We start from the raw sequence: 25,150 nt of genomic DNA on the forward strand, positions 1-25,150 counted from the left end.
GGAGGGGCGGGAGGAGCCACGGCAGCAGCCACGGGTGACAGCGGCTCAGACCCTCCCTTCCTCTCTCCGCCTTGTCGCCTACGCCTGCAGACACCTGAAGGGACAGACCAAAAAACCAAATGGACACTCGGGCTGGGCCACAGGGCTGCCTCACTCTCCACCCCCTCCCACCGCACTATCAACCTTCCCGTCCCAGCCAGAGGAATCAGTAATAGCGAAGCAGGGATGAGAGGCCTGTGCCTCCAGCCCTGAGCTCCAGTTAAATGGCGACCAGAATTGCGTGGGTCTGGGGAGGCCAGACAGAAGGAAACTTGGGACAAGAAGCCCTTCTGGGTTCCACATGCCACAGACTGAGTCTGCGGCTTACTTGTTGTGAGACAAATTCCTTCCCCTCAAGAGCCTCAATTTCCCCATCTGAAGAATGGGCATATTGGTCAAGAAGGTCTCTGAAGGCACCCGTACCCCTACATACCAGTTGTGGGATCTTGGTCAAATTATCTGTCCCCTTTGGACCTCAGTTTCCTCATTCATGAAAGAAGGCTAGGAATTAAACACACTTCATAGGAATTCTCCAGGCCAGAATACTGGAGTGGGTAGCCTTTCCCTTCTCCAGAGGATCTTCCCAACCCAGGGATCAAATCCCGGTCTCCTGCACTGCAGGAGGATTCTTTACCAGCTGAGCCACATAGGAAGCTCATGAAATGCCACATGTCAAGTGTCTGGCACACAGTGGGTGCTCAGCAAACGTGAGGCCAAGGCTTTGGGTAGAGGGGTTCTGGAGCTCTGAGATCTGGTATTTGGGATGAAAAGGAGTGGGGGGGGGGTACATTGGGAGGTTTGAAGAGCAAAGCGTCTGTGTCCCCTGCCAAGACATCCCAAAGGGCAGGACGCAGGACCAGGCTTCTGAAATTCCACCTCCTCTGGCACCCACTCCAGGTACCTCCCCCCGCACCATGAACGCCCCACACCGCAAGCCAGGAACACCAAGTAGAGCCCGTAGCCCTGCGTATTGACGGTGCAGGGAGCAAAGTGGCCACACGAGGGCAGCAGAGACTCGGCCCCGACAGCAGGGAGTTTCCGGCCTCACTGAGGATGGGGGTGGACCGTCAGAAAACGGGGCAGATGGGCCAGGGCCATGGGGAGTCCTTGGAGCAGATGGGGGCCCGAGGGTAGTCACCTGTCTGCTGACCTCGCGCGCAGGTCATGTTCTGAATTCATTCAGCTAAGCAACTGTTGTTCCTTCATCTATGTCTTCGGTTTACTCTTTTGAGTCGGCCCACCTTCCTTTCTTTGTCTCTCCCTCGCTCCTTCACCTGCCTTCCTTTTCCCTGTTTGTCCAGCCAGTCAACTGGACATAACATCCTGAGCCACAGCTAGGTTCCAGCCTGGGGCAGGACTCCCATCTAGAGGACAGAGGTGGGTGGGCCTCCGTCACTGCCACTGAGGGGCTCAGGGCTCGGCCGGGGGCGGGAGAGCCTGCCTGGCAATTACATTTGAAGGAAGGACTTCCGCCTCAGGCCGAGGACCTGGGGTCTGCAGGGCAGTGACCCGCTGAGCAGGGTGCTGGAGGACTCTGGGCCTGGGACGGCTGGGGCCTCAAACGGCTGCGTCACCCACAAGCTGGTGGTGAACAGCAGCCACAGAAAACTGTAAAACAGCCAATAGTATGCTGGTCAGGCCGACTGTGACCCCAGGCCACCTCTTCATCCAAAACAACCCCCGAGAAAACAGCACCATCCTGGGCCCGGCAATGTCTGAGATTTGGGGAAATTCCCTGGCAGCAGGGCAGACTCTGGCCAGTGACTAAATCTCCCTCTGGCAGAAGCAGCACAGAGTGAGAGTGAGGCTGGGTTTAACGTCAGGGGACGTGGGTTGAAATCTCGGCTCAGGAGTGTGCTAGCCTGACACAAGCCATTGCCTCTCTCTGAGTTTCAGTTCCCAGATCTGCAGGATGGGGGAATCCGATCCCTCACTCTGCCCAGCTCACAGTCTGAGCACTAGAGGAAATAATGCATACGAGGTATGATGCTGGGAGAAAGAAAGCCTGGCTCTGCAGTCAGAACCGGGTTCCACTTACAGCCCTGCCTCGTGCTGGCTGTGGATCTTAGACAAGAACTTAAACCTCTTTGGGCCTCAAGTGCCCCATCTGTACAATGGGGCTAACACTCCCAACCTGCTAGGGGACAGAAGGGCCTCCACACGGTTGGCAGTCCATTGATGGGCGCTGTTACTATTAGGAAACGTTCAGTGAAACTCTAAAGCATGACACACACACATCAAGAGTGTCATTAGAGTGATTATCCCTGTAGCAACCAGGGCCAAACACCTCTGCCTGACTCTTAGCTCCCTCCACCCCTAGTCTGGCCCCACCTGCCTCCCAGCCTTGCCACCCAACGCCTGATGACAGCAGTCATCGGAAGCCTAGGGGATGACGAGGCCAACAGCTGATTGTTGGGGGTGGGGTTCCTCCCCACCACTCCTTGGGGCGGGGAGCCCTGATCAGTGGCTACACACCCAGTCCGGTGCCAAGTCACTGCCCAGCCCTTTGGCAGTTTCGAGGAGGAAAGGGCAGCTGACGGGTGGGAGAGGATGTCCTGGGGTGCTCCCTCCATCCAGGTGAGGCTTCATTCGGCCTGCTGACCATGGCCCTGGCTGAGCCTGGAACAGGAGTCAGCGGCCTGGACTCTGCCGCTCAGCAGAGGGGCGGAGACTCTTGTCCTAGCTGCCTCTTTGGGCCACAGTGAGATTTAAGGGGGCTGAGAGTGGTTTTTCACCTCTTGGCTTTGAACTGCGTGAGGAATGATGTCATGACCTGTGTGGGGGAAGGTGAAAAACCCCAAGACTCCCACCCTCTGTTTCTCTGAGCTTCAGTGAAAACAGTCCATGATCTGGGGGCAGCCTTTGTGCCCATCTTATAAACACACATTTCAATTCTGGCTGCTAATAGGAGTAGCAGGCCTTCCCAGATGTCACTAGAGGTAAAGAATCTACCTGCCAATCCAGGAGACGACGCAGGTTGGATTCCTGGGTCAGAAAGTTCCCCCGGAGGAGGAAAATGGCAACCCACGCCAGTATTCTTGCCTGAAAATTTCCATAGACAGAGGAGCCTGGCGGGCCACAGTCCATGAGTTCACAAAGAGCTGGACACGATTGAGTGAGTGAGCACACATAACTGGAGTAGGAGGTCAGGGGACAGTGAGTTTCCAGTTCAATTCTGCATTAATTCCTGGCACCCAAAGTGCTCCACTATCCAGGCCCCAGTTAATCCTCAAATTCACCCCCAGGACCAGCTCCCTAATCCAACCTCACCCATCATCAGAGGGAAGAACTGCAGCACCCCTCCCCCCACACTGCAAACAACCCCCCCACACACACCTCTATACCTTACACATGCTGTCCCCTCAGTTTGGAACCCTCTTCTCTTCCCCCATCTAACTGTGTTTCACTTTTTCCTCAAGACTCTGGCCGCTCTCTCTAACCACCCCCAGCCTGAGTGCGGGGCCCCTCTTCCTGACTCCCATCCACTGCCTGTCCCTGCTATCGCTGGAGCTCTCATCACACTGATATGTCCCACTTGTCTTCCATTCTAGGCTGTGAGAGACTTTTGTTTTGTTTTGTCTTGTCTGCATCAGGCCTTAGTTGCAGCATGCAGGGTCTTTCGTTGTGGTGCGAGGGGCTTAGTTGCCCCACATGTGGGATCTTAAGTTCCCCACCCAGGGATTGAACTCATATCCCCAGCACTGGAAGGCAGATTCTCAATCACTGAACCACCAGGGAAGTCCCTGGGAGAAGCTGGAACTTCTGCAGTTCAGAGTCCCCTAGCCCTTGAGCACAGGCAGTCATCAGTGTTGGTTAAATAGCAAGAATTACACTTGGCATCACTGACCATGTTCCGGACCCTGCTCTAGGCACTTTACAGAAGGAAGGTTCCATCGCTTTCCCCAGGCCATGCCCCAGGCAGAGGGGAGACCCACTGCTAGTGAGAGTTCCTGGTACTGGCTGGGGGAGGGGAGGTCCAGCTGGCAGTGCCCCTGACTCGCCCATAAGGGCCTGCCCGGGTCACCCCCTTCCCACCTGCCCCGGAACACCTGCAGGAGGGCTGTGGGGTGTTCTGTCTCCAGAGAGGTGGGGGGGGGGGGGGGGCGAGGAGATGCATATCCATTCATTCACTCATTCATTCATCCACCAAAAGGCACCAGTTCCTGCTCCAGGCCCGCAGAGACTAGGCACTAGGGACCCCGTCCCTGCCCCCACCAAGCTGGTGGGCCAACAGAGCTGACCCCCACCTCCCTGCTCGGCGAGAAGTGGGCCAGGAGCCTCGTCTGTCCCCGTCCACCGGGTCACTGCCCAACTACAAGTCTTCGCATCAGACCGGGGTGCGCTTCTGAGGGACCTAGGCCAGATCTGAGTCCTCCACTTCCTGCAGCCTGAGGGCCCCACAGAGCAGGGATTCAAGAAGAGTGTGTCTCGGCCCGCCTGGGTCCTGGGCGGTGGGACGGGAGGGGCAGGGCCGCGGAATGCGCCCGGCCGGCCCCTCACCTGGGCCGCCCGCCGCCCGCACTTCCTCCCGCCGCCCCGCCCCTTCCACATTCCTGCCCCGCCGGCCCCGCGGCCGCCGCTCCGCTCGCCCCGGCCCTGCCTCCCTCCCTCCGTCCCTCCGCGCCCCGCGATGAAGGCGGCCCAGGCCTCGGGCGAGGAGGCGCCGGGCGGCGCGCGGTCCGTCAAGGTGGTCCTCGTGGGCGACGGCGGCTGCGGGAAGACGTCGCTGCTGATGGTCTTCGCGGAGGGGGCCTTCCCCGAGGTGAGTGAGGCCTCCCCGGCGCCTCCTGCGCCCCCGAGGAGGGAGGGATGGGCGCCCGTCCTGCCTCCCCGCAGAGCTTGGAGTCCAAGGCAGCTCTCACCGTGCCCCCAGGAGTGAAGGGCTCAGTGGCATCGTCTGTAAAGTGCCAAGAACGGCACCTACCCCGAGGAGGTGTCCCGGGGCACTGACTTGGGCAGCCTGGGGTCGTTGTGGGTCCTAAGAGAACCCTCGGTGGCACCCCTTGGCTAAGAGGGACTGAGCACTCTGGGGGGAGCTAGATCTCCTGGTTTCAAATCCTGGCTTCGGGACTCACAGCTGTGTGCCCTGGAGCAGACCCCTTACCCTCTCTGTGCCTGTTTGCTCAACTGCATGATAGGAATAGTGGTGGTGCCCAGCTCTCAGGGTCGCAGCAATGAGTGAGTCCACACAGGTCAGGGGCTGAGCTGCAGCAGGAAGGACCCATTGAAAAGTGGCAAACGTTCTTCTTGGAAGACATCGCACCTTCACCCAGCTCTTGCCCCTACGATGGCTGTCCCGTAGGCTCAGCCTTCGAGGGTCAGAACACAGCAACCTCATCAGACAGCTGGGTTGGCACCTCAGTCTCCCCCAGCTGGGGCCCACCATGCCTTGCTCAGCCTCTGTGAGCCTCCGATCCCTCACGTGACCTCCCTGGGTGGAGAGACCCAAGGGTGGTGGTGAGGTAGCATTAACGCAAGGCTAAGACACGGCCCCAGGTGGTACCTGGCATGTCGTTGATGCCTGGGCACGTGGACTGTCTTTCCCCCACCAGCATGCCCACCACCTGTCCAGGCGGATTTGTCGGCCCCAGGGCAGGGTGAGACCCACCCACTGTGCGCCCCCTCAGCCCAGTTCCTCTGGAGCCCATGGGTCCCCTTGCAGCACCACTGCCCCCTCCGGTGGATCCCTGCACCCTCCAACCCACGGGGTTGGTGGGAGTTGGATGGGGGAGGCTGGGGAGGCTGGGCCTGCTAACGGAGTCAGCCTTTCTTTCCACTGTGGCAGCATCAAGCCAACTCTTGCTTTGTGGTTTTGGGAGCTGACGTCATGTCCTTTGGCCAGTCACTTTTTTTTTTTTAAGTTGGGGGGAGGGATGTGTTTCCGGGCCCCCAGATGCTGCCTGTGAGAACCCAAACCCAACAATTATGGCAGAGTTGCAGGGAGCTCCACAGAGAAGCTGGGTGACCTGAGGCCTGAGAGAGGGGCCTGGATAGGGGTGAGGGGGTGGGGGTACCTCATGGCCACTGTCCTGGGCTCTGAGACATCCTCAAGGGTGAGACCCATCCCGACTGCAGAGGCTGCATTGTGGAAATAGGCGTTCCCAGCTGATGGGAACGAAGTGTGTGTTGAAGGGTGCAGGACACTCTGGGTGGTCAGGGAAAGGGAGCACATGCCTGTCACCAGGGCCAGCCTGCCACCGGTCCTCCCATTTGGGGACCCTCATTCCTGGGAACCCGTCTGCCTCCAGGCACAAGAGAGACGCTTCATTTAAGGAAGCACAAGGTCTGAGAGTGGAAAAGCCCTTCAGTTTATAGCTGGAAAGACAGCGGCCAGAGAGAAGAGTCTGGCCTCGGGGCACAGGGCCCGCCCATGAGAGCCCTGGCCTAGAACCCAGGTCTTCCTGGCCGTGACCAGGACATCCTCTGCAGCCCCCCAGAGCTTTGCGAGCGAGAGCAGCCTCCTCCTATCCTGGCCTTGGATGCCTCCTCCTGACAGCCCTCCAAGCCCAGGGAGCCAACAGCTAGGAGAATTGGGGTCCCATATGCCAGGCCTCCTGCCTGCAGCGAAGAGTAGGCTGAGATCTGGAGGGCCTCAGGGGTCTGGAGGGCTTCAGTGAGCCTTGTCTGGCTGTGGCCCAACCTTGGGTTCAGGGCTGGAGAGCAGAGAGAAAGCTCCCGAGGCAGGGGGACTCCTAGCTGGGCACCGGCCCCTGACACTTGGGGCAACAACCACAACCACAGGGCCAGAAGCCTAGGGCCCCCACAGCAGGGTCAGGGTGGAGCAGGGCAGGGCACACCAGCTGACCTTCCAGGGCCAGCTGAGATTTTCTGGCCCCCCTGCAGGGACTTTCGTGGGTATGCTTCCCCCAGGAAACTCCTGGGTCTCCTCTCTGGAGCTGTGTCTCCCAGACTATAATGGTCCATCTGTCTGTCTGTGAGCGCTGTGAGGTCAGACCCAAGCATGAGTCATCTGCCCTGGTCTAGCTGGGCCCAGCCCCGTCTTTCTGCAGGAGGACAGCGCAGATAAGATTAGGTGCTTATTGGTCCTGCAGGCAAAGAGTGACCCTGCCTGGGGGGTTCAAAGAACAAGACAAAAGGTGTCATGGAGTCTTCGGGATGACATTCCAGAGGGGAGAACCCAGTCCCACTCTGTGAATGGGGCTTTCCTGCTCAGCTCTGGTGCCAGGGGCTAGAGTGGGTGACCTCAGCAGAGACAGGTGAAGAGGGTCACAGCCTGGCCCGTGGAGCCTGAGACCTGGCCCCATCCTCAGCCATCTGTCTAGTACGTTGCCATGGGCCAGTCGCTTCCCCTCTCTGGGCCTCAGTGTCTTCAACAGGAAAATGCAGTGAGGGGAACTTCCCTGGTGGTCCAGTGGTTAGAACGCCACGCTGTCACTGTGGGAGATGCAGGTTCAATTCCTGGTCAAGGAACTAAGATCCCACATGCTGAGTGAGGCCAAAAAAGAGAAAATGGGGATAGTACCGACTTTCTAAGGTTACCAGGATCAGAGATGGTGCAGGTAAAGAGCCTCGCAGAGCAGATCCCTCGAGAATGTGGGCAACGGTGTTATCTCCACGGACACTTGCAGAGTCCTGAAGTGCGTCTCCCGAGAACTTCACAGCAGGTCGCCCTGCGCCTCAGATCAGGAGGGGTCCTGCTGCAGTGGGCAGCCCGGCTGGGAGCTCAACAGATGTCAGCACCTCCATGGCAACAGGCTAGGCAGAGGCTGGGGAAGGGGCACCTCCTGGAGGCGTGGCTGCTGCGCCTGGCACCTAGCTTCCTAAGCAGTGCGTGTTGACCTCGCCTGCCGGCCGGCCTTCACTATCACACACAGATACTCACCTCCTTTAAGCAGTGAGGGCGCTGGCCCAAGGTCACACAGTGAGTGCCAGAGCCCATCCTAATCCAGGTGCATCTCATTCCAAAGCCCGTGCTCCTTGGACTTCCCTGGTGGTCCAGTGGTTAAGACTCTGCTCTTCCATCGCAGGAGCCGCGGGTTCGATCCTTTGTTGGGGAACTAAGATCCTACATGCTGTGTGGCACAGCCAAAAAAAAAACGAAAGCCAGCGCTCATAGCCACCATGGCACCAAGTCACACTGTTCCCTACCAGGCCTGAGAGGAGGGGCAAGGAGGGGGCAGCCCTAGTCTGAGTAGAGGAAGTGCCAGTGACTGGAGTCCAGGGTGGCTGACCCCAGGGCCATCCTTGATTTCATCCTGCCTGGTTGCCTGCTCTGTGACCCACCTTTCTCCCCACCCTCCCCACTGCCGCTTCCTGAGTGCCCTTGAAGGACGTCGCTGACCCTCTGCTAAGGGACTACCCCTCCCAGTGGCCAGGCCCTGACTCAGGACCAGCACGCAGGCAGCCTTGAAGTCCTCCTGAGTCACGGGCAGGTGGAGGCCCCACCTGGCATGGGAAGAGGGAAAAACAGGGTCCCCCGGGCTATGGCCCCATTGCCCAGCCCTGAGCAAGGGGGTAAGACTTGGTTACCCAAAAGGCAGGGGGCCCAGGGTACCGCTTGGTGCAAAGGGCTTGTGGTATGAAAACCTCCCCCCCTGTTGCTTGGCCCCCCTCTGCACAAGCTCCCCTCTTCGTTCCTGCGCTTGTGTAAAAGCCCCTCCTGCTCCCACTCATCCGGCCTTTGTGGAGAGGGGGCGAGCTCAGGCTTAGTGGGCCTGGGGTAGAGGGGCCCCTGGCCAGGTGACCTCCAGCTGGGGCTGGGCAGGTAAGAGAGACAGAAACAGGAGCATCCTGGTTGGATTATGAGAGGTTGAGAGGCGAAAGAGGGGACCCCCGCCCGAAAACTAGGAGTTGCCCAGAGTAGGCAGTGAGTGCTTATTACTTGTTCCTGAATGTCCAGAATCAGACCCAGAGAAGGTGGTCGTGAATGAATGAATGAAGGGATAAGTGAATGAACAAACGTAGGTTAACGTCAACCTAGGAGGCAGGGACAGCAGGAAGGAAGGCTCGGAAATGGGACAGTCTGGACAAGGACAAAGATAAAAATAGCAATCCTGGCACCTGTAGAATGTTAGTCTGTACCAGGCCCTGGGTTCGGGGCTCCGTGTGAAGCTCCGCATTGAATCCTTACAGCAGCACGCTGCGGTGGGTGCTCTAGGGGCCCACTCTACAGTCTCGGAGGGACCCAGGGAGGTTCAGTGCTTCGGGGCGGGGCGGCACACAACTGCAAAGTGGCCGCAACGCCACCAGCCAGCTCCCTCCCAGAAACCATCCGCTCTGCTGACTGCCAAAGGGGCTGTGCCGTGGGCATTCATGGGCTCTGACCTGGTTGCCAGGACCACCGCCCTTCAGGAGTGCCTGCTTAACCACCCCCAACCCCTTCTTCCTCAGAGCTACACCCCCACGGTATTTGAGCGGCTTGCTGTGAATCTGCAGGTGAAAGGCAAACCCGTCCAGCTCCAAATCTGGGACACGGCAGGTGGGCACAGGGCTGGGGGAGGGGCAGGGTGGGAGGAGGGGCCCCGCCCCCTTTCTTCTGAACCAGGGAGGTCGAGCAGTCTCCAGGGAATGGGTGTCAGCCTGAACCCTCCTCACTGTAGCCCCCTGACCCAGGCCAGCCAACAGGGTCTTGGAGATGAGGCAGAACTCTTGGCTCTCAAGAGGCGGACTGTTTCTGGCCTCCTGAGCATTCCACCCTGGCTTTAGCTCCTATAAGATTGTTTGACCTTAACTTCTGACCTCCAGCCTCCTGACCTTGCCCATAAGAAGGTTCAGAGTCAACTGCATCAGAATTCAAAGCTAGGAGACTTCCCTGGCAGGCAAGCAGTTACGACTCTGCCTTCTACTGCAGGAGGCCTGGGTTCGATCCCTGGTCAGGGAACTAAGATCCCACAGGTCAAAAAAAAAAAAAAAAAGAATTCAAAGTTAAACTCAGGGAATCCCACAGCCCCCTTACCTTGTTGGGCTGTGACATCTTGGCCCAGGTCCCACCTGCCTCTTTCTTCTCATCCCCCAGCTCCCCCAAGCCCAGGGCAAAGCAGGTTTCTGAGTGGGGGCCTCAGAAACCCCCTACTCCTGCCAGAGTAGGGCTCTCTCAGCAAGTGGTCTCACCCAGGCTGGGGCTGGCACATCCCACAGGCCGGCCAGCAGGACACGGCCCCAAGGGGATCATTCATGGGCTGGCCTCCGAAGCACAGAACTAGGCCCTGGTCTAGTTCACCCGCTCAGCTCACACCCTCCCCTGGTCTTGGTTGGGGTGACTTCTCTGATGTTGGGGACGTGCTGACAGTGGGCAGGAGATCTAGAGGGAGTGACCGCCTCCCACCCTACCAGGGCAAGTGGACTATGACCGCCTGCGGCCCCTGTTCTACCCTGATGCCAGCGTCCTGCTCCTCTGCTTTGACGTCACCAGTCCACACAGCTTCGACAACATCTCTAACCGGGTAGGTGGCAGGGGGGTGGAGGTGGGGATGGACAGGGAGGCATGGCCACATAGCCAGGCCACTCCGCTCCACCCCTGCCCTGGACCCAGCTGACTATCAGAACCTGGCAGGCCCTGGATGATGTGTGGTCTAATGTGTTTGGCATAACTGTGGGGAACGGAGATCCAGAGCGGCTTACGTAAGGTCCCACAGGGATCTGGTGGCCGGGTCTGGACGAGGTCTCTGACTCCCAGTCCAGTACTTCCTGCCTGCCCATACCAAGCTCAGAAAGCTGAGGCCTTTCCACCATGACCCTGCCTAAGGATGCAGGGCGGCCCAGAGACCCCTGCTTCTCCCCAGCCCGGGCCTGTCTGAGGTCACAGGGACTGTCAGCCTCCCGCAACGTGACCACTGGCTCCCAGTGGCTGCCCAGGACATCCGCTGATCACAGTAGAGGTCCCCAGGGCTTCTCACAGGTGTTGGGGACGTGGGCCCTGGAGTCCTCTGTTCCAGCCAGCAGGTCCCGCTGCCAGGACCTCCAGGCGTGTGTGAAGGGCATGCTCCAGGGTCCGCCAGAGCACAGCCAGTGACAGTGGTAGTAACAATAACCGCAACGATGATGGCAGTGCTTACTGAGGACTTAATGCCGGCCAGGTACAGTGCTGGGCACCGACGCATTTACTCAGCTAGCCTAGAAATGTTATGGAAGAACTTCCCTGGCGATCTAGTGATGAACACTCTGCACTTCTGCAGAGGGCGCAGGTTCAATCCCTGGTCGGGGAACTTAGATCCTGCATGGCCCACAGTATAACCAAAAAGTGGAAAAAAACAAAAACAAACAATTATGGAGCAGATACTATCATTGCCAGACTGGGGCCCTTGCTCCAAGATACACTTCTATTAAAGTGGTAACCCTGAGACTTGAGCCAGCCTTCTCCATGCAGACTGGTATGCATTTGGAAGGTACCTCTATGTGCCAGGACTGTTCTAGGCACCAAGGCTGGGACCAGGGTACTGGCAGAGGGGATGGTGAGAGGTGAGTGGGTACCGAATCTGGAAGGTAGAACCGAACCACTGGGGTTTGCAGACAGATTAGATGTGGGTGGGAGAGAGACATTTGCTCAGAGCACCTGGAAGGTAGACTTGCCATTTCCCAAAACAAGGAGGAGCAGGCTGAGGGCAGGGAGGTGGGCAGTGGAGGCCCCTTGGACTTCCCGGTGGAGGAGCAGGCGGAAGTCTGAGTCTGTGGTTCCTGGGAGGAGACAGGGCTGGGCAGATCCATTTAGGAGCTGCTGGTGGGGAAGAGCTGTGGATTGGGGGCGGGGGGCACCGGGGAGCTGTCACCTGGAGATCTGAGGACAACCAGGAGTGTGGGGCCCTGGGGCACCGTGCCGACCAGCTTTCAGAGGATGGAATGATCGCTGATGCCAGGGCTTAGCTAGGACAAGGTCTGATGAGATGCCCTGTTGGACTTACAAAGCAGAGTCAGAGAGAAGACCCTTGTCAAGGGCAGTTTTGTGGATGAGAGGGTTGCTGGGACCCCACATAGGCCCCATATGCCTCCAGAAGCCAGACAGTTTGATGCCGGTTTTCCCTGAAACTGAGCCGGCGTGCGCTGCTGGTTCCAGGCTCCCGGGTTATAGTCCAGACTGAAATAACCCAGCCGTGAGGCCTCGCATTCCAGAGAGCAGCTGGCAGGACAGGAGTGCCCCCTCCGACAGGTCAACAGCTGCTGCAAGCATTTCGTGAGCTGCTTTAGTTTTAGAGCCTCGCTATTTCTTTATAAATTTTGCCCCAGTGGGGAGATGGTCCTGGGACCCCTTACCTTGCAGAGGTAGGATTCTAGAGCAGATGGGGACAGGGCTCTGGGCGCTAACCTCTGGGTTCAAATTCTAACACTTCCGGTCTTGTGACCAAGGCCAAGTTACAGAGCCTCTCTGCACCTCAGTGAGTGCATCTGTGCAGTGGGACTGATGATGGAACTGCCTCAGAGATGGGGGGTTCATGTGCTCATTGTGTGTAAAGTCTTAGCCTGGCCTGGAGTACCTTGTCTTCTTAGTGCCAGTGAGTTGTTCCCTTGCTCGGTCGCTCAGTTGTGTCTGACTCTTTGTAGCCCCATGGACTGTAGCCTGCCGGTGTCCTCTGTCCATGGGATTCTCCAGGCAAGAATACTGGAGTGGGTTCCTTCTTCAGGGGATCTTCCCCGACCTAGGGATTGAACCCGTGTCTCCTGCATCGGCACTGCATGACCACTAGCGCCAAGAGTACTCCCTAAGCTGGCTGTGCTAAGTATCCGCCAAGAATACTCCCTAAACTGGCTGTGCTAAGTATCCGCCAAGAATGCTCCCTAAGCTGGCTGTGCTAAGTATCACTGTCAAAGTCTACCTGGAGTTCAGGACAGCGGCCCACTCCCCTGATGGCTCCCACACGTGCCCTCACCACCCCTCTCCCCGCAGTGGTACCCAGAGGTGAATCACTTCTGCAAGGAGGTGCCCATCGTCGTCGTGGGCTGCAAGACCGACCTGCGCAAGGACAAGTCGCTGGTGAAGAAGCTGCGGAAAAACGGGTTGGAACCTGTGACCTACCACAGGGTAGGAGACGCAGCCTAGGGTAGGGTAGGGTAGGGGGCAGGAGAGGGCACCCCTGGGATGATGCCACTCCAGCCCAGCCTCTCAGCACACACAGGATGTGGAGCAGGGTTGGGGGTGTTTTGGAAGCAGCCGTGGTCAAGAGCTGCCAGGCTTGGAAGTTTCCAGTGAGGATGGAGAGCGAGTGGAGTGCACATCAGGTCCTGCCCCCCAACTTCGCAGCCGGGGGGACCCCCCCAGCTCTTTAGTCTGCAGGCCCCTCTCTGTGGCACGCCTGGGTCAGGCTGGGAAGGCAATTAGTTGGTACCTGGAGAGGCAGAGTCCCAGCCGAGAACTGAGATGGGAAACTGGATGAACCCATCAGGGTGATTGGTCAGGCCAGGGGGCAGGAGCTGTGGGCGCCCTAGGAGAGCACACCTACGACATGCCTGGTCGGGGAGGGGGCGGCTGGACGGGAGGCCCCCAGCAGCGGCCAGCTGACGGCAGCCCTGTTGTGCTCTCTACTAGGGCCAGGAGATGGCGCGGGCCGTGGGCGCCGTGGCCTACCTCGAATGCTCGGCTCTGCTCCAGGAGAACGTCCATGCCGTCTTCCAGGAGGCAGCCGAGGTGGCCCTCAGCAGCCGCGGTCGCAACTTCTGGAGGCGGATCACCCGGAGCTTTTGTGTGGTGACCTGAGGGCCTGGGGCCCTCCCCGCCCGACTGCCCTCGCAGCACAGGAAGGAGCTGGTTGCTGACCTTCTGCCTAGCTGGCTGGGCTGGACCCAGTCCCCAGGCTGTGACCACCGAACTGTACCTCAAACAGATGGGCACCCCTGAGGCCAGCCCCCCCCAACCCTGGGGCTTGGATCCTGGAATTGCAGCGAAACCCCTCTGAGGCCTGAGGAAGGGGGGTCCCAGGCTCACCAGTCCTATGGAGGGCTGGTCCTGGAGACCTCTGACTCGCTCCCATCTCCCAGCCCTGGACCACACACCCTGGAGTGGCCTGTATGCCCTGGCGCCACCTTGTGGCTCTTCTTAGGGCTGTACCCACCCCACTCACCCACTCCTTCACCCTGCCCGTCCCAGTGGTAAACGGTTTAAGATGATAACACTTGTCTGTGGCCTCTTGCTTTGAAATGCCTTTACACACTGTTGCATGTGGGGGATAAAAGCACACCCTGTGTGGGCACTGGGTCCAGTATAACCACCTGGATCCAAACCAGGCTGTCACTTTCGGACCCTTGGGCAAGGTACCTGGGCCTCTTGCCTGTGAAAGAGGCGGGTACCTGGCACACAGAGGGTGGTCACACAAGGCTCACAAGTATCGCTTTTATTTATGATAAATACAGTAGATAATATTCCATGGGTGTAGTACAGTCTATAATATTGTACAGAGTTCTCCAGAGAAACAACCGATAGGATATATATTCAGAGGGTGATTTTAAGGAATCGGCTTAAAAACACAATTTTGAGGATTGACAAGTCCGAAACCTTTAGAACAGGTTGGAGGTCGATGTTGCTGTCCTGAGTCTGAGTTCTGAAGGGCAGCAGGCTGGAAATTTCAGGCAGGGTTTCTGTGTTGCTGACCTGAGGCAGAATTCCTTCTTCCTTGGGAAACCTCAGTCTCTTCTCTTAAGACCTTCTAAGACCTTCGACTGATTGTGTGCGGTCCACCCACACAGAACCAGCCACTAACACCCACCAGCTCGGTTTCATTAGAAACAGCTCCAGAGGTGGGACTGCTTCCTCCAGGTGAGGGCTCCTGGCTCAGGTTACAGAGGGATCTGCTCCAAAAACCCCACCTGGATTACAGGCTCCACTCCAGGGTCTTAATATAAGCTGCTCAGGGGTGGGAAACAACTGTTCCTGGACTAGATTTCTAGCCTGGTTGCTCCTCCCCCAAGCCCACCCCATGCCCAGAATGTTCTTTCTCTTCTCCCTTTCCTGCCTTCCCCAACCCAGTGAGCCAAGCTCAGCTCACACATTTCTAATTTGCCGAAATGTGAGCCCCTAGAACCCTTGATAGTTATTTTGCAAAGAAGCTTGCCACACTGAGTTCTTGCACCAGACCTGGGCATCCCTGAAGAAGGCTGGCTGTCTCCCTTGTCCCTTTGCTGGGGATGTGGCTTGGCCCCTTGGCATTGTGGACAGGCAGAGTGCTCTATCTCTGGAGTCAGTCGCAGATCTGGGTTCGAATCCTAGTCCCATCGTTTTCCAGAGCCAGGTGACTTCATGAGCGTGACACTTCTCCAGCCTTAACAATTCCATCTGGCAACCAGAGATCATCCTGCCCACCCTAGAGGGTTGCTGTGAAGGTGAAGTGGCAAAATGCTTGTCAGGTGCCTAGCACATGCCAGGAAATAAAGGAGGAGCACGGGAGCCATGGACTGGATTGCATGGAGTAGAGCGGGGCTGTCCAATATATTCTTTACGGGAGGGCAAGACACGGAACAAGACATCTGAATCAAGCTCCCTCCCTGGGATAACCAGAGGCTCCATCATCTATGCCTTCAACAGCCTGGTGTCCAGGGAGCTCTATGAGGTACCCAACACCATGACAAGAACTACGGGTGTAACAGGGAACCCACAGTTTGTGCCCTTAAAGCCAAGTCTGTGTGTAATGCCACAGAGGATGGGATCTTAACACCAGCATGCAGGGGTGGTTGGGAAGCTACCGAGAGAGAAGGCACTTCCCTGGAAAGAGAGACTGCCCAGGGAGCATGAGGGCAGTGAGTGCCTCGTGGTCCCTCGAGAGTCCATCAGATGCTGTGTGGAGTTTTACAAGGCAGACAAGAGACTCAGGACAAAGAGGCTGAGAGTATTAACACGAAGGTGATGGACTGATGGGCTTGGTCCTGGAGAGTCAACCTTCTCACCTGATAAATAAGAAGAATAGATTCTGCCTTGTTGGGACGTCCTTGGTGGCCCAGTGGATAAGACTCAGAGCTCACAATGCAGGGGCCTGGGTTCAATCTCTGGTCAGGAGAATAGACCCCTCATGCCACAACTAGTGTAGAGATTCACTCTGAGCAACAACGAACACCCAGCACAGTCAAAACCTAATAAATTTTTTTAAATGTTTTAAATAATCAATGTTGGGACTTCCCTGGCAGTCCAGTGGTTAGGACTCGGCACTTTCACTGCTGTGGTCCCGGCTGTGACCCCTTGTCAGAGGATGAAGATCTCGCATGTTGCTCAGTGCACCCAGAAAAAAAATTTTTAATGTCCACTTGATGAGGTTAACAAGGCTCCGTTTTGGGGTTAATGTTTTTGATGTCCATGTGTAGAGTCTTCTCTTGTGTTGTTGGAAGAGGGTGTTTACTATGACCAGTGCATTTTCTTGTCAAAACTCTATTAGCCTTTACCCTGCTTCATTCCGCATTCCAAGGCCAAATTTGCCTGTTACTCCAGGTCTTTCTTGACTTCCTACTTTTGCATTCCAGTCCCCTATAATGAAAAGGACATCTTTTTTTGGTGTTAGTTCTAAAAGGTCTTGTAGGTCTTCATAGAACCGTTCAACTTCAGCTTCTTCAGTGTTACTGGTCGGGGCATAGACTTGGATTACTGTGATATTGAGTGGTTTGCCTTGGAGACGAACAGAGATCATTCTGTCGTTTTTGAGATTGCATCCAAGTACTGCATTTTGGACTCTTTTGTTGACCATGATGGCTACTCCATTTCTTCTAAGGGATTCCTGCCCACAGTAGTAGATATAATGGTCATCTGAGTTAAATTCACCCACTCCAGTCCATTTTAATTCACTGATTCCTAGAATGTCAACGTTCATTCTTGCCATCTCTTGTTTGACCACTTCCAATTTGCCTTGATTCATGGGAGAAATATCAATAACCTCAGATATGCAGATGACACCACCCTTATCGCAGAAAGTGAAGAGGAACTAAAAAGCCTCCTGATGAAAGTGAAAGTGGAGAGTGAAAAAGTTGGCTTAAAGCTCAACATTCAGAATATGAAGATCATGGCATCTGGTCCCATCACTTCATGGCAAATAGATGGGGAAACAGTGGAAACAGTGTCAGGCTTTATTTTGGGGGGCTCCAAAATCACTGCAGATGGTGACTGCAGCCATGAAATTAAAAGATGCTTACTCCTTGGAAGAAAAGTTATGACCAACCTAGATAGCATATTGAAAAACAGAGACATTACTTTGCCGACTAAGGTCCGTCTAGTCATGTCTATGGTTTTTCCAGTAGTCATGTATGGATGTGAGAGTTGGACTGTGAAGAAGGCTGAATGCTGAAGAATTGATGCTTTTGAACTGTGGTGTTGGAGAAGACTCTTGAGAGTCCCTTGGACTGCAAGGAGATCCACCCAGTCCATTCTGAAGGAGATCAGCCCTGGGATTTCTTTGGAAGGAATGATGCTAAAGCTGAAACTCCAGTACTTTGGCCACCTCATGTGAAGAGTTGACTCATTGGAAAAGACTCTGATGCTGGGAGGGATTAGGGGCAGGAGGAGAAGGGGACGACAGAGAATGAGATGGCTGGATGGCATCACTGACTCAATGGCCGTGAGTCTGAGTGAACTCCGGGAGTTGGTGATGGACAGGGAGGCCTGGCGTGCTGTGGTTCATGGGGTCGCAAAGAGTTGGACACGACTGAGGGACTGAACTAAACTGAACTGAACTGAACTAAGTCACTTCAGTTCAGTTCAGTTGCTCAGTCGCTTCAGTCATGTCCAAATCTCTTCAACCCCATGGACCGTAAGCCCACCAGGCTCCTCTGCCCATGGGGATTCTCCAGGCGCAAATACTGGAGTGGGTTGCCATGCCCTCCTCCAGGGGATCTTCCCCACCCAAGGATCTTCCCCACCCGCGTCTCTTGTCTCCTTCCTTGGCAGGCAGGTTCTTTACCACTAGCACCACCTGGGAAGCCCTCAAGATCCTAAGCCTGCAACTAAGCCTGCACCCTGCTGAGAAAGCCCCAAGAAGCCCTCCCGCGGCAACAAAGACCCAGTGACAGCCAAGAAACTTCAAAAAAATTAAAAACAAACACCAGCACCTCACATAGAGGAAGCACTGAAGAAATTTATGATGAGTGAATGGACCGATGCCGCGAAGCAATGCCCCACTTTGGGACCTCAGCTGCTCCTGCCTGGACCTCTCCCGTCTCCCAGCCTCCAGGCTCTCAGCCTCCTTCATCCTCCTCACCACCAGACACCTTCCAAAACATGGATCTAGTCACTTGAGCCTTCTGCAGCCCCCTGCCCAGAGGAGGTCTAACTTCCCAGGTGGGGACGTGGGAGGTCTCTTGCACCCGACTGAAGCCGACCCTCCCCACCTTACGCCTAGCACACCTGACGCTCCAGCCGCACCCCGATAGCTGATAGCTGGCCCAGGCTCAAAGTCTCCTGCTGGAGCGCTCTCCTCACCTTGGCCCACCCTCCTTCCCGGTCACTGCTTGTTCCAAGCCCCACTCTACCCCCAGATCCTTCAGAGTCCAGCTCAGAGGCCACCTTCTGCAGCACTGGTGGACCTGCTGGCTTCCTGGCTCCCGCTTGACCGCACTCAAGCAAACCCGCCTGCACACCAGAGCATGTGTTGTCTGTGTGTGAGCCCCTGGGTGAAGGAACTGGGTCTTCGTTCCCCGTGCAGTGGGAGAGGCCGGATTGGATGCCTTAGGATCCCACAGTTGGTGGCGGGACCAGGCAGGGTGCCCGGGAGGGTGGAGGCGGGAGCAGGACCCAGTTGGGCAGCTGCAGACACCCAGACACGAGGAACAAGCCACCACAAGTCAAGGCCAGGGGACTTCTGGGCTGGGAAGCTGTGGCTGCTGGGAAGGTGGACCACGGGGAGGGTGGGGATGCTGAGAGCAAGGGAAGAATGCAGGCCTCACCCTCGGCCCGAGACACCTGCGTGGCTGCCAGAGGTGGGAACCACTGGGCGGCAGGTTTCTAGCTTCAGCCTGCCAGCCATCCCAGGGGTCCCGGGGTGGGGCAGGGTGCGGGGCATCCCTGGAGCCGGGGTTGTTGTTGTGGGTTGTCTGCCTCTTTCTCCCCCTCACCCATCAAGCCGGGCTTTCAATTCCTCCCAACGTGCCTGGCAGGGTGGGCGCGGCCAGACGAGTGGGAGCCTGGGGAAGGCGCAGCCCGGAGGCCAGCTGGGGCCAGGAGCCACAGACAAGCAAGTGTCTTCATTTTTCTACCCCGCCTCCACCCAGCCTTGGGGGTGTCTGCCAGGAAGGTGAGGGGAAGGGGTGGGGACCCCAAGTCATATTCCCCAGGAGGGGCCACTCCCTGGCATCCTCGGGCAGCGAGGGTGGGGCACACTGTCTCTGAGTCATGTAGCTTTACTCTCCGCTCCCCCACAAGACACCCCCGGGGCCCCACATCTGGGCGTGGGAGGGGGTTGGTGGCTGGCAGATCAGCCACTTCAGGCCACCCTCTTTGCTCTCTCCTGCTTCCTGCTCTTGGGGGCCCCTCCTTTGGAGGATCAAAAACTCACAGTTCCCTGGGAGTCACCCCGAAGCCACTAGCTAGGGCTCCAAAAGAGCCTGAGACCAGACAGAAGGGCAGAGAGGTCCAAAGCAGAGTGGAAGAACTGATCACCCACCCTACATTCCTGGGCTTGATCTCCAAGCTCCATGCTTCTGATAAATCAGATAAGTCAGATTGTGGAAAGCCAGGGATTTCCCTGGTTTCCAATTCTGATTCTGCTGTTTACCAGTTCTGTGACCTTGGAGAAGTCACCAGGGCTCTCTCTGTGTCAGCTTCCTTATCTGTAAAAGGAGTTTATGCAAACTCCGGGAGATAGTGAAGGACAGGGACACCGGGCATCTGCAGTCCATGGGGTCACAAAGAGTCAGACACGACTGGACAATTGAACAACAGAGGAGGGCAGAGGAGGAGGACCTCCCTCCGGGAGGTAGATCATACGAGTTAATGCAGCTGTTGCCTACCCACTCAGTGGTCAGTGTTAACTGCTAACTAGAGGGCTTGGTGGCACTCATGGTAAAGAATCTGCCTGCCAGTGCAGGAGACACGACAGACATGGGTTCAGCCCCTGGGTTGGGAAGATCCCCTGGAGAAAGAAAGGAAACCGCACTCCACCCCCATGGACAGAGGAGCCTGGTGGGCTACCATCCATGATGTAGTGAAGAGTCGGACACAACTGAAGCGACTTAGCACGCACGCATGGGGGTCATTTGCTATACAACACTGTTGCAGAGGCTGTAAAGCAGGAGCAAGCATGGAAGTGTTAGATGGGTGTCTGTCCCCTCTTCTCAATGTGACCCCAGGCCTGAGAGGGATCCCGATGCCAAGGACGGGCAGCCTCAGAGGGGAGTGGACGTGGTGTGCGCGGCAGATGGCTCTCGGCAGCGCAGGCTGGACACTCGGAGGGGAGCCACGAAGGTGGGTTAGAATTTTCTCCTCGGCTCACGTTTGCTGAGGGGACACTGAGCCTGGTCCAGGACTGAGGGCAGGGCACACAGTCCATGTGTTGGATTGTCGTTGTTCAGTTGCAAGACATGCCCCACTCTTTGCGACCTGTGGCACACCAGGCTTCCCTGTCCTTCACTATCTCACAGAATTGGCTCGAACTTATATGTCTATTGAGTAGTCTGTGATGCCATCCATCCAACCATCTCATCCTCTGCCACCCCTTTCTCCTGCCCTCAATCTTTCCCAGCATCACGGTCTTCTCCAGTGAGTCAGCTCTTCACATCAGGTGCCCAAAGTACTGGAGCTTCAGTCCTTCCAATGAATATTCAGGGCTGATTTCCTTTAGGATTGACTGGTTTGATCTCCTTGTTGTCCAAGGGACTCTCAAGAGTCTTCTCTAGCACCGCAATACTAAAGCATCAATTCTTTGGCGCTCAGCCTTCCATATGGTCCAACTCTCACATCCATACGTTACTGGAAAAACCATAGTTTTGACTCTATGGACCTTTGTCAGCAAACGGATGTCTCTGCTTTTGAATACGCTGTCTAGGTTTGTCATAGCTTTTCTGTATTAGGAAGTATTGGTTGTCTAACACGTGCAGCCCTGTTTCAGCCATTGCACACCAAGAGGAGGGTGGGGGAGTGAGAGGGATACAGGAGCTCTAGTGTGGACAAAAGCAGCAGGGGAGGGGAGGGTCTCAAGTTCGCCAAGCAGCCTGCTCCTGCCATTCAGATAAACAGGAAGGGAGCTGGGGATTCCAGGGTGGGGGTGGGGCATTAACGAGCGAAAGACACTAGAGCTCACCTCTTGCACCCACGCCTCTGCCGCACCGTTGTTCTGGAACTCCTGCTCCTGTCTGCCCACCAGATCAGCATCACAGAGTCCTGTCTGGCCAGGCACTGTACGTGACATACCGCACGTCCTCCCCCGGTCAGCACTTCCAAGCCCACGCTTTGCAGCTGAGGAAACAGTTTCAGGAAGTTGGAGAGAGGGACCCACAGCAGTGAGTGGCAGAGCTGGGGACTTGGACACGGGGCAGGATAGAACGGGAACTCCCAGCCCTGGCTCCTGACCACCCCTTGGGCACCGGCCAGGCAGCTGGACCTCGACCAGCAGAGGGCAGCAGGGCTCAAGGAGAGGGGACGTCCCCAGCTCCAGGAGGCTGGTCTGCAGGGCAGGCAAGGTGCGAAGAGCTACCTTTTCATCTGCTCCTGCCTCAGGACATACCGCTCCCTCCAGCCGCCGCCCACCAAGCAGGGCAGATCCTAACATTTCAGTGAAGAAAAGATAAGCTCAGACAGGCCATGTGACTTGAGCACTTGGCCAGTCTGAGCAGAATTAGAATTAAAGTGATGCTATCTGAGTCTCATGGTTCTAGGGTCAGAACCTAAGATTCAAATCCCGATCCTACTCACAAGATTATAGTTGAGTGCGTGGGCTGGAGTGAGATCAAAGCAACATGGGGACACGTAACCCAGCCTCATTTAATCTCTTCTGTGATAGCCCTGGGGAGGTGGCTTGGAACTGAGGGGTCTCCTCTCTGCCCTCCTCACCCCTGATCCCAACCCAGAATTTATAGTTCAGAGATGATTAAAATACTAAGAATGTTAGGACTTCCCTGTTGGTACAGTGACTAAGACTCCACACTCCCAAAGCAGGGAGACCAGGTTTGATCCTCTGGTCAGAGAAGTAGATCCCTCATGCTGAAATGAAGATGGAAGATCTGGCATTCTGCAACCAAGATCCAGAGCAACCAAATCAATCAATAAATATATTTTTAAAATCCTTAAGAATGTCAAGGTATCACAAGGGAGTGCTGCCAGAAAGTAAGGTGCTGTGAGTCAGTAGGTGGAGGTGCACCCTCCCCACCGCTGCAGTCAGAACCAGGCTGGGGGGCTGGCCCGAGGAGGAGGGAAGGGGAGGATCCAGAGGACCCTGAGGTCCTTCCTGCTGGAGAACCAGCCCCAAAGGAGACCCAGACCCTGTGAGGGGGGGTAGGACAGTGCTGAGGAAAGACAGTGCAGTTGCTGACTGTCTTCTTCCTGACCTCCTCCTAGCTGAAGGTGCTAAGTCATGTGAAGGACTGGTTCAAAACTGGGAAATGAGTACATCAAGGCTGTATATTGTCACCCTGCTTATTTAACTTATATGCAGGGTACACCATGCAAAATGCCAAACTGGATGAATCACAAGCTGGAATCAAGATTTCGGGGAAAAATATCAACAACCTCAGATAAGCAGATGCTACCGCTGTAAAGGCAGAAAGTGAAGAGGAACCAAAGAGCCTCTTGATGAAAGTGAAAGAGGAGTGTGAACAAGCTGGCTTAAAACTCAAAAATCAGAAAACTAAGATCATGGCATCCAGTTCCATCACTTCACAGCAAATAGAAGGGGAAGAAATGGAAGCAGTGACAGATTTAATTTTCCTGGGCTCCAAAATCACTGCGAACAGTGACTGCAGCCACATAATTAAACATTTGCTCCTTGAAAGAAAAGCTATGGCAAACCTAGACAGCATATTAAAAAACAGAGACATCATTTTGCCAATCAAAGTCTGTATAGTCAAAACCATAGCTTTTCCAGTAGGCATGTATGGATGTGAGAGTTGGACCGTAAAAAAGGCTGAGGGCTGAAAAATTGATGCTTTTGAACTGTGGTGTTGGAGAAGACTCTTGAGAGTCCCTTGGACAGCAAAGAGATCAAACCAGTCCATCCTAAAGGAAATCAACCCTGAATATTCATTGGAAGGACTGATACTGAAACTGAAGCTCCAATACTTTGGCCACCTGATGTGGCCAAGAGCCAACTCATTAGAAAATACCCTGATGCTAGGAAAGATTGAAGGCAGGAGGAGAAGGGGAAGACAGAGGATGAGATGGTTGGATGGCATCACTGGCTCAATGGACATGAGTTTGAGCAAGCTCAAAGAGATGGTGAAGGACAGGGAAGCCTGGCGTGCTGCAGTCCATGGGGTCGCAAAGAGTTGGACATGACTGATCGACTGAACAACAGTTAATCAATCAAGGGCTCTGAACCACTCCCCACACACCCATGCACACACCCCAGTGTGCTAATAAGGAAGAGAAGCTAGGACACCTGCCCAAGGTCACACAGTGCCAACAGGACACAGGTCTTCCTGAAGGACTGGGGTGACTCCTCAAACTGAAGCTCCGTTCCATCAAAGTGCTAGCGAGGTTTTTATTCAGAATTAAAGGGGATCCAGGAATCAGTAAACGAACTCTTTCTGGATTCTTCCATGACACTCTTGGTTTCAGATACATTAATTCATTGTCAGATCAAGATAAGCAAGCAATGACTAACTGAATAGGTGGTGCCTGGGCTTCCTCTTCTGTGAAGGGGCAAAGGTAATGCCATTGCTGGCTCACAGGTTGGAAGAGGTCATAACTCCCAACCTAGTGAGTGTCCAGCAGATGAGAGCCCAGTGGGTGTGATTAGTGACGTCATTATTGGCATCTTGCAGGCCAGAGCCAGCCCAGAGGACAGCTCTGCTGCAGAGGTTATGATACTGTGGAGGGCCCTCTGGGGCTCCTGGGCACAGGACCTTCCGGTGTCCCCCATGTCTTTGATTATAGGGAACAGCCTTCATTCAGCCTCCATGACCTTCCCTGAGTTCTGATGGGCAGATTCAAGCAGTTGTTAATCAGGGAAGGGAGGGAATGGGAGCGGGGGGAGGGGGGGGAGGGGGGAGGGGGGGCGGGGGGGAGGGGGGGCGGGGGGAGGGGGGGCGGGGGGGAGGGGGGCGGGGGGAGGGGGGGCGGGGGGAGGGGGGGCGGGGGCGGGGAGAAACAGTCAAGAGCAGCCTTGGGGTAAGATCTTGTTTCCCCATCAAAGGATACACACAACAATGTCTTTGAGCTGTTTTGCAGATACTGAAACCCCCTCCAGGTATGTGTGTGCTCAGTCAAATTCAAGTCTTATCAACCTCAAGGACTGTAGCCCACAAGGCTCTTCTGTCCTTGAAATTTTTCAGGCAAGAATAATGAAGTAGGTTCCCATTCCCCACTCCAGGGGAATCATCCCAACCCAGGGATCAAACCTGCATTTCTTATATCTCCTGCATTGGCAGGCGGATTCTTCACCACTGTGCCACCTGGGAAGCCCTCATACTACACTTGATCTTAGCCAAAAGGTCAAGAAGGGATGGGAGAAGTTAACGATTAATGATGGTATACTGCCCACAAGTACGTAGGTAGATGACTCCACCCTTAAGGCAGGAAGGGAAGAGGAACTAAAAAGCCTCTTGATGAAAGTGAAAGAGGAAAGCGAAAAAGCTGGCTTAAAACTCAACATTTGAAAAATGAAGATCACGGCATCCGGTCCCATCACTTCATGGCAAATAGATGGGGAAACAATGGAAATAGTGAAAGACTTCATTTTCTTGGGCTCCAAAATCACTGCAGATGGTGACTGCAGCCATGAAATTAAAAGACGCTTGTTCCTTGGAAGAAAAGCTATAATCAACCTAGACAGCATATTAAAAAGCAGAGACATTACTTTGCTGACAAAGTCCATCTAGTCAAAGCTATGTTTTTCTCAGTAATCATGTATGGATTTGAGAGTTGGACCATAAAGAAAGCTGAGTGCCAAAGAACTGATGCTTTTGAACTGTGGTGTTAGAGAAGACCCTTGAGAGTCCCTTGGACTGCAGGGAAGTACAACCTGTCAATCCTAAAGAAAATCAGTCCTGAATATTCATTGGAAGGACTGATGCTCAAACTAAAGCTCCAATACTTTGGCCACCT

At 55.5% G+C, this 25,150-nt stretch overlaps 1 protein-coding gene across 1 annotated transcript; it reads left to right on the forward strand.

The window, feature by feature from the left end:
* Window positions 1–4,368: 4,368 nt before the first annotated feature.
* On the forward strand, window positions 4,369–14,097 carry RHOD (ras homolog family member D). Its single transcript, XM_069566661.1, has 5 exons — window positions 4,369–4,801; window positions 9,391–9,478; window positions 10,333–10,442; window positions 12,878–13,012; window positions 13,517–14,097. Exons 1-5 carry the CDS (start codon window positions 4,670–4,672, stop codon window positions 13,682–13,684), a joined length of 633 nt encoding a protein of 210 aa, XP_069422762.1. The 5' UTR covers window positions 4,369–4,669; the 3' UTR covers window positions 13,685–14,097.
* The last annotated feature ends 11,053 nt before the right edge of the window (window positions 14,098–25,150 follow it).

This window comes from Ovis canadensis, chromosome 21 (assembly GCF_042477335.2).
Source record: "Ovis canadensis isolate MfBH-ARS-UI-01 breed Bighorn chromosome 21, ARS-UI_OviCan_v2, whole genome shotgun sequence".
NCBI classification, from domain to species: Eukaryota; Metazoa; Chordata; class Mammalia; order Artiodactyla; family Bovidae; genus Ovis; species Ovis canadensis.

Coding starts and splice junctions, on each gene's coding strand:
- RHOD (XM_069566661.1), top strand. CDS start 4,670: ATGAAGGCGGCCCAGGCCTCGGGCGAGGAGGCGCCGGGCGGCGCGCGG. Junction 9,479..10,332: donor CCAAATCTGGGACACGGCAG/GTGGGCACAGGG, acceptor CCACCCTACCAG/GGCAAGTGGACTATGACCGC. Junction 13,013..13,516: donor AACCTGTGACCTACCACAGG/GTAGGAGACGCA, acceptor GCTCTCTACTAG/GGCCAGGAGATGGCGCGGGC.